The 16445-nt window shown below is 45.6% G+C and overlaps 1 protein-coding gene across 4 annotated transcripts in view; it reads left to right on the top strand.

Moving 5' to 3' along the window:
• The window catches only part of CRB2 (crumbs cell polarity complex component 2), a 77782-nt gene that overhangs the window by 56993 nt on the left and 4344 nt on the right, over positions 1–16445 (top strand). For 3 of the 4 annotated variants that reach the window (XM_064468560.1, XM_064468559.1, XM_009511593.2), the window contains 6 exons: positions 6575–7519; positions 8360–8916; positions 9824–9989; positions 10839–11706; positions 12903–13019; positions 13476–13602. In XM_064468560.1, coding sequence (XP_064324630.1) covers positions 6575–7519; positions 8360–8916; positions 9824–9989; positions 10839–11706; positions 12903–13019; positions 13476–13602 — 2780 coding nt within the window. Of the gene's footprint in view, positions 1–6574; positions 7520–8359; positions 8917–9823; positions 9990–10838; positions 11707–12902; positions 13020–13475; positions 13603–15392; positions 16444–16445 lie in introns of those variants that run through there. The other variant, XM_064468561.1, reaches the window with a different exon arrangement.

The raw sequence follows: 16445 nt of genomic DNA, 5'->3' as shown, positions 1-16445 counted from the left end.
TATATGTACTATTTAGGATTGTCATGACTCTGTATTTCTCCATCCTCATTCTGCCTCTCTAAGAGAACCCTAGCCTGTATATATCCTTAAACTGATCCTGGGAAAAGAAGCAATCACAGTTTCTAATCAGCGATAGTTCATGTAATGAATTTAAAAGGATGTAGTGACTAGTAGGGGATCAGAATCTGTGCTGACTTATGCTACGGGGGTTTGGGTATGGTATATTTCCAGTCAGAATATACAGATAGGCTCTGTGTTATAGACTCTGTGTGTGTATGTAAATATATACGTCTGTGCATAAATCAAAATATGGATCTTTTTAAAGGGATTTAATGTTCTCAAGTCTTCACGTTGTTATACTTTATTGTTGCAGTAGGGGGTTGAATGGGCACAAGCTATGCATTTGTTTTCTCTTGAACAATAACAGAAGGGTCATACTCGCTAATATAGATAGCATTTAAAATCTTTCTAGGATAGGTCTATGTGTGCATAGGACCCAGATGTGACTATGTGAGAAGTTTTGACTCCAAACAAACACTCGCCATATCCCTTCTACTTAAAATATCTGTAAAATTGACTGGCATGTTTGGGTTGAGTGAAATGAAGGAAGTAAAATAGCTACAAAAGTTGTTGGAATGCTTTCTTTTACTATCTTAAAATGATAGTGCTAACACAGATTCCGGACTCTGACATGTGGGAGTTTTTGTTTGCTTGTACCTGATGTTGATACTAACAGCGACTCCAAGTTTAGGGAGAAGCTCCCAGATAACAGTCCTTCACAGAAATAAGAACCTTCTCTGGGTTCCTTACAACATGAAAGTACAATTCTGCCTCTGGGAAGTTTACAATATGAAAGTAGCCACTTTTTTATTTCCAAAAAAACCCCCAAACCCCACCAGAGCCACAGAGAAAAAAAAAAAAAAAAAGGATTGCAACAGCTAATTTTACAAGGCTGCTAACGAGGAAAGAGAGAGTTTTGATTCTGCAGTCCTGTGTTTGAAGCAGCAGTCAGCATAATGCAGGGAATTTCCTTCCATTCAGTTTGACTGCAGAGAAACAGATCATGGTAGTTAAAACTTGAGACTTTTCTTCGTGAATATTGCAGGGGGGGAAAGGCTTGTGCTTGCAAACGCACAGAATAGAGCACGTGGAGGAAGGAGACTACATGCGGTGCTGGCCCAGAGGCAGTCAGCACTCGATGTACAGCAGGGCCCAGGTTGCCTCGGCATTTGGGACTCTCCTTATTCGTATGGTTTGGATATTACACAGTGGTGGAAACGCAGCTTTTTGACTTAGCCTATAAAGAAAAAAAACCTCGTATTTTGGCCTTGTTTGTGGGATTTGGCAGACTCCCTTGGGAGGCGGCAAGGGCAAGAGATTCTCTCTTGACTTTTCACTGTTGGAGCTAGTGCTGTGGGTCCTGCAGGGTATTACTGTAATGCACTGAGTGGGAATACACTGCGAGTACGCATTCTTCATGTCAGCGCTGACAGAGGCCAGCTGGGGAGGTTTAGAGCAGGGCTGGATTAGATCTCACTACAGCGCAGGTCTCTTCTATATTGGCTGGTTTCATCTCCAATCCCTTTTTGCCCGACTGGCATCGGGGAGCGCTTACACACATTCTGCTGGTTCAGCCCAGCTTTTTTTGTCATACTTCTCCCCCCGCCATTCACCCCTATTTTTTTTTCCCTTTACTGTCACAAATGTCCACAAGGAGTCGGCCATGAAATCTGTGCTGATTGGCGTGATCCTGAAGGGAATTTTCCTGCTAGCAGGTAATGAGATCTATACAGTAATTGCAATGTGTCCTGAATGTTTGCGTGCCTGCCCAGGGCAGGGAGCTGGTTGTGCGATTAGTGGTAGCTGGAGGCATGAGAAGGAACAAGAATTGACTGGAAAGGAAGAATGTTTTTGTTTTGAAGAGTCCTAAAGTTTTGTTTTGGAAACTTCAGGGCAAGGAATTTCCTTGTTGCCGCAAGATGAATGCGGAGCTGTCAGCATGCTCCGTGTGCATCTCTGCTGCAATTCTGCCGTGCTCTGTGCAGGAATCAAATCTGGGTGTTCCAAGGCATGGGTCCTTGTTTTGTACTCAGGTGTACGGTGTAAACACACGGATGTCCCCCTCTTAGTCCTGTGAAATGTTAGTTTTGCTTTTTACAGGTGCTTTTGCAATTTCCCTTTTCCCTTTAATGATTTAAAACTCCTTCATTGAGAAGTCGTTTTTGTTGTAACTCGGAGGACAAACCCTTTGCTGGCCTATGCACTTCTCCATCTCCTCCCCCACCGTCTCCTTGAGTAGTGGTGCACGGTGGGAGAGAGGTCACAGCAGTGTGTTGCTATGGAAATGGCAGTAATTGTGCAAAAATAATTGTGTCATGGTCCGTTTGTTGCAGCTAATTCTACCCCCCCTTCCCCTCCTTTTTTCTTTTGATAATAATAATACAAACCCTAATTAGGATGCACCAGGGAAAGGTTGCTAGGAATTCAGCTGTCTTATGGGAGAGGGCAAGCCGGTGCTGGCCGGGAAGCCCCACTGAACTCGCATGTTTCAAGATTGGGCCCGTGAATAGACCTTGTCCTTCAGGTTTGGGTGGGGTTTTTTTTGTGTATGACAGCTAAATTAGAATATCTTTCTTCATGTGTGCTTGTTCTTTTAGCATATTATCTGTTGAAGTATGATTCTTGCCCTGTATGCGATGAATCTTTGCTTATTAATAGCAGTCAGTAAATCATTAGCTTCGTTCAGGGAGCAGCGAGCTGTATGGATTTTTATAACACTTGCATCTATGAAACAAGACTGTTCTCACCACATCAGTAACACTTTAGAATCTAGTGAATAGATTTGTATTTGAAAATACTGCAGGCTGTTAAAGCTCAGCGACTTCTGAGCGTCTGTTTCTGACCCAACCCTGTGGGCTGTTAGCTTGGGACTGTTAGCTTAAACACTGCTAAATTAACTGGAATATTTGAAAATACTTGTCTCCAGATAGCAGCCTTTTAAATAACACTTGTCTGATTTTTCAGCTAACAAGTTCCACTGATTTGCGTTTTTTTAGTCTTTAACTAGATAAGAAACTCATTAAACATCTTAAAGTCTCCTAATGATGTAATGAATCAGCCTGGCATCATTGCTCTTACTATTATTTAAACTAACAATAGTAAACATTTGAGCTAAGAAATTTAAAGGGAACAGAGAAGAATGTGTAAGAGTAATTTGTTTTTGTCAAATGGAGTCGTCCCCCGCTTTTATTTTTTTTTAAATATACCAGAAAAGGGATGCCTAAACTTCTCTTAGAGAAACAAATTAATTTTGAGCTTCTTCTTAATATCCACGTCCCAGTGGGTTTGCAAAGACACAACTGCCCATGTCTCGGAGAAGACTGGAATAATGGATATCCAGGAAATTATCTGTACTTATGGATACTGTAATGCCCTAGGGCAAAAATCTTATTTTTTCTGAAGTAGAGCAAAGTTCCTTTATTTCACTGGTGTCCCCTTCATCATTTACACTCTATTGTCTGTAGCCAAAATCCAGAATTGCAGACCCCTCTGCTGTGCTGAAATGAGCATCTAGGAAGCAATGTGCAACAGAAAATGCTTTCTGCCTTGTTTTGGTGTAACTGAAGAAGTTGACAACCTGGAAGTGTTCAAACACAGCTGACAAAAATCACTGGTGATAATGGAGGAGGAGAGAGGGAAGCCTCTCTCCTGATGAAGGCTGATGAAGGGGATGGCCACTGTAAAGCATATAAAGAGTTAGTGATGTAGCACTGGGTAACTGTTCAGCAAGGGGTGACACTGGCATCTAGGAAGAAATTAGTGTTAGCCAGAATTTTAGAACTCTTGCACAGTCTCCTCTGTTATCATTTGTTTTAAAAACTGCTCCAAATTCAAATCTGGCACTGCACTGGCTTCTAGGCAGGCAAGAACACGTTAGGTGTTGCTTTAGAGGCCCTTTCCTTCTGCTTTAGTCCTGTGAAGGCTGGCTGTTTGCTGGCAGGAACAATGAAAGCGATCAAGATGATGCTTGTGGGTTTGGTTCCTCTAGGAAGAGCTGCCCTCCCCTCTTTCTGCTGCCGAACATTTCCTTTGCCTGTTTGTAAGACGTGAGGCTACAGGGTGTGTAAAGACCTGAAGTGTCAGCTTATTCTTTTCACCCATTTCAAACAAATAATCTAAGAAATCAAACCAGCTGCGTCCCTTGGGAAAGCTTGGTGTTTAATTAGCCACCAGCCTAGGGCTGTGCACTCACGTAGGGACTAATTTGCCACCTGGTGTGAAGCACTCACCCCACAGGTGTCAGCTGGGAGGCTGGGAAACAGCCTAGGCAGGTGGTGCTGCTGCTGCTCAAGGGAGAGAGGAGACCTGGTCAGGCTAGGGACAGGATATGGGAAAACGGGGCTCTGACCCTGCCTCCCAGCCTGCTCAGAAATGCAAACATTCACGGCATCTCTCCTTTTGTTATCCAGACCAGCGCTATCTTCTGCTCATTGTCCTGGTAAATATCAACAGCTCTCATCTGAAATGAGCAGCATCTCAAGGATTTGGGACTACAGCAAGCCTGCCTTTCTGACGCCATTCAACAGCCTCTCCCCTTAGATCTGGCTGCAGACTTGCCTCTTAGAGTTTGGAGAGCCCTCTGATCCACTGATAACTCAGAAAACCCATTCCACATGGTTCTAGCACTCTACTGATTTTTCTTAATTGCAGCTGAAGTCTTCCCATCTTCTCCCAGGCTGGGATTTTTGAGGCCCAGAGATGTCCATTATACTCTATTCCAACACAATTCCTTCCAGTGTGGCCATAGCTTTGTGCCGAAATCGTAATTCTACCCTTGCTGCTTCCTTCACAGGTAAGATCACGCCCCAGGTTCTGTGTGCTGAGCAAGCCCAGCATTAATAGCTGCAGAAAAAAGGCTGTGCTGAGGTGGTATTATCAACTCTGAATCTGTCCATCAGCCGAGCTCTTCTTCAAGGCAGATGTTATTGGCCAAATTCAGTCCTTTTCCACAGGCACTACACAGAGCAGTTCTAGTTTATGTCAGTAGAGAGCTACGTCCTAGAGGAATCCGAGGTAATGTTTCCTATAGAACAGCTCTAGCACAGCTGGAAAGTGCAGAATTACCAGAGCCTTCCATTTCTCTTTCAGTGCTTCTCAGAGCTCTGTACGTGTTATGTCCCCACACTGACACAAACCGACATTTTGGAGCTGGGAGCGGGTGCTGAGTCTTAGCCTATCTGCAGAGATAGCGCTGGTAACAGCAACTACATGCTGGGTCTGAAAAGAGTAAAGCAACTTGGTTAGGCAGCAGGGTCCTGGGCGTTTGTGCAAGACTGCCTGTGAGGCATTGCTGGGGCGTGAGGGGGACAAACCATCAACGCATATATTCAAGAAGCCTGTATCTTTCCTAAATTGTGTTTTTATTTTACCACACATCAAGTCCAGCTCCAGTGCTCCTAATGCCCCATCTCCCCTCATCTCTTTCCCTCAGGCAACTCTCTAATCTCTTTGACATGCCCATTCTGTCTAGTGGCTTTTCTTTACAAATGTCTTTTGTTTTTTGATTCCTCTCCTTTGTGTGTGAATTCCTTCTTTTTCTTTCTGCTGTCCACGCTGTGCTTGCTGGCTAGATTCGGCGTGTAATGCTATTAGATTGGGATAATCCATGCTTGGTTTATCTGTGTGACTGTCTCTGAAGATTAGTGAAAACCAATGTTAAGGGCTGGATAAAGCAAACTGGTTCAGAAGGGCTCTTCTGTCAGTCTGGAGATGCTCAGGAAAATGACAGCAGATTTTCATTAACCAGATTTGAGTGTAATGTCTTGTAATTTACTTGAGCCCTGTTGGGATACATGTGCCTCGAGGAGACAGACGAGCTGCGATGCCGTACTTTTTACCCAGTTCGCTTCTGCAGGACTGGACAGAACTGAAATCGGCTTAGTGCAAGTGTGCCAAAGTGCCCGTGGAGCGTGTTTTGTTCGTTGTTTGGTAACTAACGGAGGTTTGTGAGTGTTTTACAACTGGAGGGTTGTCTGGGAATTTGATTTTTCTTAACTGAGGCTTTCCACTAACTTCTCAGGTTAGTGATCCATTTTGATGCTGTCTGCGTGGACATGCTCCAGTCCGATCTATAGACTTAATTTGAGTTTCCACTTACCCAATCTGTATGAAAGAAGCATAAAATCCTTGTCTGTGCTGTTTTTTCCCTTTAATATCCTCTGCTTGCTCTCCTTGCATGTTGATTACCTGTGGTGGTTGAGATTGCCTGGGAGAGGACGGTAGAGTCTGTTGGATGGTGTAGCCTGCCTGGCTGAAGCTCTGTATACAGCACCTTCTTTGCAGCATCTGGGAGGACAGCACAGAGTATGTTTTTCTTGCTCTGTTATTAGGGGTAGGCCGCTCTGTAGCGAGCGCAGGGCTTCTTGCCGGCAGCTCTTGGTCTTGTGGTTTCCTGAAGAGAATGGCTTAGAGAGCAGCAGTGCTGGGGAGGGCGGTCTGTGCCTGGCAGGCTTGCTCTGGGGAAGGGGGTCGCAATCCCCTGCAGTGAGATCCCGTTTCTAAATCTCTTTCGCAGGTGTGGAATGTGCTGTTAACATCAATGAGTGTGAGGGTCGTCCCTGCAAGAATGGAGCTGTCTGTGAGGATGGCATTGCTGACTATACCTGCCACTGTGCCCCTAGCCAGGATGGCATTATATGGGGAGGGAAGAACTGCTCTGTCAAGCTCACTGGGTGCCAGACGCATGACTGCCAAAATGAGGCCTTGTGCATCCCAACCTACCAAGCTGAGAGCCACGGCCACCTGTGCCAGTGCCAGCCTGGTTTCTATGATGCCACATGCTCAACACCAACAACGTTTTCCTTTGCTTCCAGAGGGTATCTCCTCATTGAGCTGCCCGTGAACAATCAGAGCAGGAGGGATGTAGCAGATCAGCTTGCCAGCGTGTCCCTCCGGTTCCGAACCACCTTGCCCAGCGCTATCCTTTTTTACCGAGGCCATGAAGCTGAATACTTGTTCCTGGAACTCTTTGATGGCATTCTGTGTGCCAGACTGAAGAAGGAGGATGTTGGGTACCCGCTGCTTCTGGAGGGGCTGAGAGTTGATGATGGCCAGTGGCATAAAGTTGAAGTTGTTCTGCACAGCACTGTGCAGCTAAAGCTCTGGCATGACTCTTGTGATGCAGGTGTCTGCCTGCAGAGCTCTCCTGTCCCGCATGGCACCGCTTTGATCCCGCACGCCTTCCTGAACATGTATGTTGGAGGTGCTGAGGATCCAATGGCCAACAACACACAGAGCCAGCAAGGCTTTGTCGGCTGCCTGGAAGACTTTCAGGTAGATGCTGTGGCTGTGCTCCCGGTGGATCTGCCTGTGGGTGAGTCCTCCCCAGTGAAGCGGGGCTGTGACCGGACAGAGTGGTGCCTCTCCCAGCCCTGCTTTCATGGCGGGCTCTGCGTGGACCTTTGGGCAACCTTCAGGTGCGACTGTTCTAGGCCGTACGGAGGCCCAGCTTGCTCGTACGGTAAGCGCCATGTGATTTACATCTGCCAGCTCCTGTCAATCAGTGCTTCAAAGATACTAGATAAGCATTGATGCTAGCTCTGGAAGTGCTATTTTCTACTTGACCAGAGAGAAAACTAAAGCAAAACACTCTGCAAATAAAATTCTCATTGATCCCTTTTCTGTCAGCTGCTCCTGCAGAACAATTGTCAGTTTTGTGGTGCAGATGTTATTCCTTGTTGAGCCAGAGGCTCTGACTTCATCTTTGTATCAGATCTATGTGATTGCAGGAGGGCAGGGAAGTTGTTTTACTGTGAAAAGTTGATCTTGAGCTTCTGAGTTAAGGATGAATAGGAATGTACTGCTTTAATAAAACACAAAATGTTAAAGGAAGCTCTTTGACAATTTTGAGTTAAAAATAATATCTATTTGCATTTTTTTTGTTCCTGCAAGGCTTATATTATTATTTTTCCAGTGTTTTGTTTCACTCCTGAGCCTTAAACATGGCAAGTACAAAGTTGTTCTGCTGTTACCACCAAATTTAGAAATATTAAAAGCAACTTTGAGCTACAAAGTCCTTGAGTAAATCTCCTAGGAGGCAAGGATTCTGCTAGACCTGTTTTTCCCTCTTTGGCTACTGGGGTCCTTGAATCCATGCCCTCCAGAGAAAGCAAGGACACATTCACCTACTTCTTACGCTCTCTCTCCACACAGGTCTGTGAAATTAATTGTCCTGATGCACCTTGACAATGCTGGGGGGAAGGGTCTTGTCCCATTCATAAGGACTTGCAGTTTAGAATATCGCTGTGCCAGCTGCGTTCCTCAGGTCATTGAGCTGATGTGTGCTTCTTTTCTCTTCTAGAGCGTCCAGCAGCAACATTTGGCCTAGAGAATTCCACCAGCTTTGCCTCTTTCACCCTTTCTGAGAGCCTTGGTGCAAACTTCAACATCTCCTTTTTCATTCGTAGTTGGAAACCTAACGGTTTGCTCTTGCAAATCAGCAACGAAACTGACCCCTGCCTCACCATATACTTGAGGAACGGCAAGCTGCAGATAGAGATGTTATCTACGGATCCTGTCATGTTTCCAGAAAATGTAGTTGATGGGAGAAGACACTTGGTAGCTCTGTCTTTCCAAGGAGGCATTGTTGGTGTTCACCAGTCAGATGCATATCTGGAGCTAGGGCAGCTCGTAGCAAGTCCTCTCTTAGCTGGTTATGAAGTCCATATTGGTGGACATCCTGACCCAGGCAGCGCTGATATGTGGGGAGGCTATTTTAAAGGCTGTTTGCAAGACATCCAACTGAACAGCCACCAAATAGAGTTTTTTCAGGATGAGAACTACAGTCTGCCCCTGGAGCTCAATAGGACTCAAAGTGGCAATCTTGTGAATGGTTGCATCTCTGATAACACCTGCAAGGTATGACGTCTCTCGTTTGCCTCTACATATGTCCCATTGTTTATTATAGTTCTGTGATTACAGAAAAGCTTTGTTGTTGCTGATATCAGGAAGATTAGAAAGTTTTGGTTTGTTTGTTTTTTTTTCTTTTTCTTTTTTTTTTTTTTTGTTTAAGTGTTGAAGGACACATGGTCCCCTGTGCTCCTGTGTCACTCCATATACCACATACAATTTCAGCACCAAGTTTTCTTTAGCTCCCCTGTACTTTTTGTAGTCTGTTGCACTTGGGCTCGTGTCCTACCCACCTCCATTTTGCTGAGCCCACGTGTGCGTGCCGGACTCCACCCTCTAACCAGTAACCTTTCCAGCTCCTCCCTTCGTCCTGTTTCAATCACACAACAGCCTCTTCCCTGAGGAATTCCGCACTTCAGCAACAACAGTTCCAGGAACTGTCTCCATGGTCCCTTAGATCAGAAGCTCTCTCTCCTCACGCCACACATGAAGATGGGGAGGCCACAGTTCCTGATTTTGCCCTCCTTGTTCATGGTGCTATAAAGTATCGTCACACCTCTGGTATTAGGTGTGTCCTTCTAGTGACAGAATTTGTGAGGTTCTCGGGAGCATTGCAGCTTGTTTCTCCTGTTTCTCACCTTTGCTTTTGTGCTTTGTTCTTTTCCAAATGATGGAGCTCTGCCTAGGGAGTCTCTGTTGATCAACACTGCACACGGGGAGACTCAGGGTCTCAGGAATTTCTTGTGCAGAGACCCTCGTGCTTCCTTCGCTGCTGTTGAGTCACTATTTATTACCCTTCTTTCTTGATTCAAGCGCTGCTCATACTAATCTTTGTTGTTGCATTTCCTTCTACCAAATTCTCTTAGATCCAAAGATGAATTACACTGCTCCTCAATTCTGCTGTTTTGTTTTCCAGTCTGAACCGTGTCAGAACGGTGGCAGATGCATTGTCACTTGGAATGATTTCCATTGCAGCTGCCCTGCAAATTTTACTGGGAAATTTTGTGAAGAGAGAGTCTGGTGTGCAAGTGACCCATGTCCTCAAGCTACCACCTGTATAGATGTTCTAGCAGGATATGTGTGTAAGTACTGTTTCCCACTTATGGGTTGGCAAAATCCTTCGTGTTCACTGTCTCTAAGCAGTATTCCTAGTTTGTACTGTTGCAATAAATATAAACACATGCTGCAAAAAGGAAACTGAGAATGATGCCCAGGGTCACACCCTTGCAGGCAGCATGCACTTTATGGATTTACCACCAGGTTCTGCTAGAGCAAAGATGGTTCTCAAAGGCGTTTTCTTCTGTTAGCTTGAATTCTTCAGGGAGGAACCTGTCCAATTCTGTGGAGTGGTTGCCTACCTTATTATCATTGCAGTGCAAGGATCGTCCTGCTCCCTGTGATGTTGAGCCATTTCTAGAGTCTCAGGTTATTTTGCCAAGTAAGACCCGATTAAGTATTGCAAATGTGTCTCAGTTTTCTCCGAAGACAGAACCATGGAGAATGAAGAAAACTAGTTAGCTAATGATGCCCTGGTGTGGACGGGGTGTTGTCTCATGGCTAGAAAGTGTCTTGGAACTCAGGATGCTGGGGCGCTCCCAGCTCTGCCACTGGCCGCCTCAGGAGCTTTGGGTGTGTTACCTTCCTGACTTACGTTCTAGTTTTTCTAGCGGTAAAAGGGGAATAGTTGTATTTTTGTGCAGTGCTGTGAGACTGATGAGTAAAAATTGCTACACGAGAGCTGGATATTATTATTGGAGGTAAAATTGTAAACAGGAAGAGCTTTAAGCAAGCCAGCAGCTAGGCCTGTAATCCTGCTCACACTAAGCTTACATGATTTTTAAGGGAGGGGACCTGCCAGGAGTTTGTCATTGGTCTGTCTCAGCCATGACACTGTCTTTCAAATCCCTTATGCTTTACCCCTTTATTTGTAGGCCTGGCTAATGCAACATTTAATAGTTATGCTGCCATTGAATTTACCACCAATACATCAGTGACCAGAACTCTGAGCAGCCTCCACGTGGATTTCAGAACCAGGGATGAAGATGCTGTTTTGCTTCGGGCTGTGGAAGAAGTGGATTCTCTCCAGATAGCCATTAAGAACTCCTCCCTGCTCGTTGACATCAGAAGCGGGAACAGCATCGAAGGTGTCAGCTTCCTGAGCCAGAAGTCCGTCACGGACGGTGCCTGGCACACCATCTCTGTGTCTATGGAGGAGCCATCTGCGCTTTCTTCCAGATGGCTGGCTCGTTTGGATGGGTCTGATAACATGACTCTGCAGGGGAACGCTGGCAGCCTGGACTTCCTAAAGAACAATGTGCTGATTGTTCTAGCTGAAAATTTCACTGGCTGCCTAGGACAGGTGAAGATAGGGGGGATCTACCTGCCGTTCACTGCCCACCTCCCGTACCCCCAGCCCGAACAGTTCCAGCAGTCCAGCAGAGGCACCATCCAGCTGGGCTGCACTGGGGCTGATGTTTGTGCTTCCAGCCCTTGCCTCAATGCTGGCACCTGCAAGGACTTGTTCAATTCCTTCAGCTGTGCCTGCAGCGCTGGCTGGGGGGGGCTGCTGTGCGAGTCTAACATTGATGACTGCCAGTCAAGCCCATGTGTTCATGGGGACTGTGTCGATGCCATAGCAGATTTTCAGTGTGACTGCTTCCGGGGGTACATCGGGAAGAAGTGTGACATCAACGTCGATGACTGCGTGCGGCACCAGTGCCTAAACGGAGCTACCTGCATTGATGGGGTTTATGGCTACTCCTGCAAGTGCCCTCCTCAGTATTCAGGACCTCGCTGCGAGTAAGTGCCTTGGCTGGTTTGATGCAGGGGTCAGAGGAGCCCCCAGATAAACTGGACTTTTACTTTGGGACGTTTCAGGAAAACTTTTCATTGCAAGTAGCTGGTAGGTAAAGCACCTAAATTCTGCTGAGAATTGGAAGGTGGTGTTCAGGTCCAAATCCTCACTGAAAGGTGCTCAGCCTCCCACAGGATGGTACATCAAAAGGATCCTTCCTTTTTATGTGCGTTATCCCCATGCTACATTTCAGAGCTGTTTAAAGTGCAAGTACTGTAGCCTGTTGCCATTTCCCCCTTGCAATCCCTAAGAAATCCATCCTAGACTGATGAGCAGCATTCCTTCAGCCAAGGGCTTGGTTGTATTTTGTGGCATTGGTCCTAAGACTAAGTGTGTTGTTTCTGTGTATTGGTTAAAAAAAAAAAAAGCCCATTTGAGTATCCTGCTCCTTACCAAATGCGTACTGGGAAAAATAAATTCTCTACCCCCTCACCTTACTGCCTGTACTGCTTAGCAGGGCCCATTCCCTGAGCCCCTCTGTGGAGCTCATGTAAAATTTGATGGGAAAGCGGTATGGAGTCAGGTGGAGGGCTGGGCTTTTTTGATAAGGTCTGTATTTATAGCATTTGCATTAGTTTGGAAAAAATCCAGCATATTTTAGTCACACAGGTATGTCTCTTTGGTAAAGGAGGTAGGAATCAACACGTTACTTAGACTTCCATCTGTGTGCCTGTTCAAATTAAACACTGGGATAACTGAAGCTCAGCCACGTAAGTATTTATCTAATCTACCGAGGTCAAATTTCCCGTTGTTCTTTCTTACTTCATTCTGATGTAGACAGTTACCTAGTACTTGCATTATCCTTTTTGTGGCCTAGCTGTGCTGCAGTTCGGTATTGCAGCAGCAGCCTGTCTCTGTTTAGATTTTTATTACCAAGAATAGGCAACTATGCGAGAGAAGTCCTAGTACTGATACAGCTCCTGCATGTTCTCTGGGCATGCTTGAAGTAATACTCGGCTATTATGGATGGTTTCTGAGACTGTCTCCTTCTCCTCCCTCCTCCACTTGTGCCGAACTCCTCCTTACAAATACCAGCGACCTTGCTTGTGACCCTCACCAGCCCAGGCTCTGCTGAGCCTGAGTACAAGTTCGCCTTCCCCTAAACCGGATTCCCTTAAAGGCTGTCTCTTGCTTTTCCCAGATGGCCATTCCCACCCGAGCAATGCGGTAAAAACTTCACCTGTCTGAATGGTGGCAAGTGCGTCAGCGAGAGCTGGGGAGCCAATTGCACTTGCAAGCCAGGTTTCACTGGAAGGAAGTAAGTGCTGTTTTTCTGAGGAGCTGGTGCGCCAATTCTTACGTCAGTGGGATAGCTGAGCAGGTTCAAACCATCCTCTTAGATAACCTTTTGCCGTTCAAACAACTGCTCTGAAACTGTAAACTAGCTGTTATTTTTAGAAGAGGCAAGCTTGGTATTATCCTGCTGACAATACCAGTTTGTGCAGCGTGAACGGCTTCCAAGTAGTTGTTGTGCCTCTTGAGAATTCATTAACTGTGCTAGAGACCCATCCCGGCTTCAATCATACAGAAATGAGAAAGGGAGGATTGGTACAAATGGGCGAAACTTTCATGTTGCTGGACCCTGGAGAAAGTACCTGAAAAAGATGCAACAGGAACTTTTAAAATAAATGAGGCTTTTGTAGATTGTATGATCTTGTGTTCTGTGCCGCAGAACACGTGAGAAATTTAATTCTAATATGCTTTCCCTTTCCAGCTGTCAAATTAATATAAACGAGTGTGATCCAAACCCTTGCCAGAACGGAGGTACGTGTCAAGACTCTGAGAACAAATACGAGTGTCTGTGCAGCAGCAGCTACACGGGAGAGCGCTGCGACATTAACGTAAGCACGTCCCTTCGCGCGCGGAAGCTCGCGTCTGCTCGTCCAGCCTGTGCGTCCAGCAGACCTAGGCTTAGCAGAGTCCTTGCGTACCGGGGTATCGGTGAGACTGCCTACGTGTTGCGCAGTCCCCTGCGTGTCTTGGCTAAAGCGCACTGCTAGGCACGCTTAGGAAATGGGCTGGTACTAAAGAGACCTGAAGCGGGGAAGTATTCTTCCTTTGCAAGGCTGTTGCACGTTAGTCTCCAGCGTATAAGCAACTGCAGCAAATACTTTTCAGTATCTGCGTGGGCTGCCGCGTGGTTTTTCAAGGCTGTCTCTGCAACTTTTCTTAGATTTTAAGACTCCTTGGACAGTATTCAAACAATTGCAGTTGGAACTGTAGAAAGGAGATATTACTTGTATCTCCCCCACAGTCTCCTGGAGGATGGAATTTCAGCTGGCATTTTATCTTGGATAGGATTGTTACAAAGCATCTTCCCTCTCCAAAGAGCATCTGTTTAGAAATGGATGTGTTTGGAGGAGGGAAGTTGGATGAAGTCAAGCTAAAGTGATTCAAGTACAAGTAAAAAAGTAGCATCCTTTATCTGCTGAATCTACTTCTGATCTGATGGGCAGCCTCAGCGATGCTTCTCCTTTCCTGCATAAGCCAAGCATTGCTGTTGGAGGCTGAAATCCTTCCTGTGTGCAAGCTGTTAAATCACACACTTGCTTTTTCTCCGTAAAGCTATTGCATGGACAGGTAGCTTGTCTGGTAACCTGGGAATGTACTAACCCGTACTGCATGGAAAAGGCTGTGCGCTGAGGTGGGGTTTGCTGCTGTTGCTGTTACTAAGGGTTCTGCAATACCTGTGCCACGAGGTCACTCCTGACAGGTCCGGTTTGCATGCATAGACTCCCTCAGGCATCTGTCTCTGCTGCTCCAGGACACTTCTGGTAGATTCCTTGTACTCATTTTCACTATCCCTCATTACTTTTTGCAGAACTGCCTGGCTTTTTTTTCCCCTTAGAAGGCCTGTGCCCGTGGTGGGGGGCAGGGAGGTGGACAAGCTGTGGCTGTGTTTGCTGGTAACGGTAGCTGCAGAGGCTGCGCGCTCTTGCTCCCTCCCACCCACAGTAGCAACTAAGGCGCATGCAAGAGGCAGCAGGGCGGACGCTAAAAACTCCTCTAGCGCTGGCACTGTGTGACTAATCCGCATGTTGTGCGAAACTAGGACTAACCCCAGCACATCGCTTCAGTTGTGGCAGGCTCAGAGAATCGGCTTGAACTTCAGTCACTTGAAAATGGCAAAAGGGCTTCCAGGTACTCTGGGAATATTCCTCCTGTGCTGCATTGCTTTGTGACCTTGGCATGGACTGTATGGCATCCAAAAGCTGTAAATAATCAAGCTTGAATTCTTTTGGTTTAGCAGTAAGAAATATTTCTTATTTTTAGGCTTATTGTCATTTTAAAGCTTTCTTTTTAATGACAAAAAAAATCCACATTTTTTTTTTTTAAATTCTTTGTTGCTGTGTTCCATACCATCCTTAATTCCACCAGAATCTGAAGAACATGCATTCAGCCACATTTCTCTTCAGTACTGGGACCTTTTATTGTCTCCATCTCCCATCCATGTACCGATGTCTTTAACATCCCCCCCCTTCCTGCTGCAAGTTGTCTTCAAGGCTGGTCCGTAGCATTTTCATGTAGTGTGGGCATTAAAGCAGGTGCCTTTGTGATTTAAAAGTTTTGCGCTGTGAATGCAATGGGTCTCGCCCCTGGCTATTTAAATTATTTAAAATCTTTCCCCTAGGATTTCATAAAGCTCCTGCAAGGTATGTCAGGCCTTGGTTTTGTATCCTAGTCTCGCCTCTGGCTTTGAGACTCGTTAACTGTTAAGCCTGAAACTTACTACACCCCCCTGTCCCAGGATCTTCAAGGAAGCACAGCAACGCAAGGCTGTCACAACAGAGTGTTTAATCGCTAAATAATTCTCTATCTCGCCATCAGAGGCATCGCTGAACTTTTTTTTTGTGTCATTCCCGTGCTCAGGTTACTGAAAATTCCCATTACTCTGCATTAACTCTTCAATTTAAAAATTTTTTTTCAATATTGATTAAATCTTTCCTCATGACACCTACGCATTTTACCTGATACTGGTGAGGAGGGCCCTGAAAGCATTTCCACTGTGGATGCTGAATGTACTGGCATTTAAATCTGAAGTGAAAAACCATCAGCAAAGAGGAGAATACGGAACACGTGGTATTACTTGGACAGTTTCACTTCATCTAGCGACGTCTGACGTTGCTTTGCAGCAATTCCACAGCTCCAGGATTGGTCCCATAAATCGCCTGCATTTAGTTTTGCTGCCTCCGTGCCGGTTAGCTGCCCCGCTCAGCAAATCCGCTCTGTTCTTCCTTGTGGTAATTCTGTCCGCGTGCCCTGCATGAATTATTGTAATGGTATTAACTGTGCCATCGGCAAATCTCTTGTTTATAACTCTGGCCTGTTGAGATCAGCTTTGCCAAAGCTGCCAGTTGAAGAGCGTCATTGATGAGTGTCACTAGTTTTGAATTAGAAAGAAAAATTCAGAACGTGTTACTTCTTTGTATTAAAAATAGTCCATTTTTAAGAATAAGTTTGAACGTGTTTTGCTGAGAGATTAAAGAACGACCACGCACGGTCTCTGGGCAGGTGCCCTCAAGCCCTGTGCTTGTTCCTTGCTTCTCCTTTTCCATTCAGGTACAGATCTTCTGCTTTGTTTTTTGCTTTTTTTAAAAAACAAACCTTTCCTCTCTATTCTGACCATTTTGGATTCTTTGATTTAAGTTACTGGAGTTTCATTGTTTCTCCGTTAATTTCTTTT

Source organism: Phalacrocorax carbo, chromosome 18, assembly GCF_963921805.1.
Source record: "Phalacrocorax carbo chromosome 18, bPhaCar2.1, whole genome shotgun sequence".
NCBI classification, from domain to species: Eukaryota; Metazoa; Chordata; class Aves; order Suliformes; family Phalacrocoracidae; genus Phalacrocorax; species Phalacrocorax carbo.
Note: the sequence above shows the minus strand (reverse complement) of the source record. Positions and strands in the feature narration are given on the sequence as shown.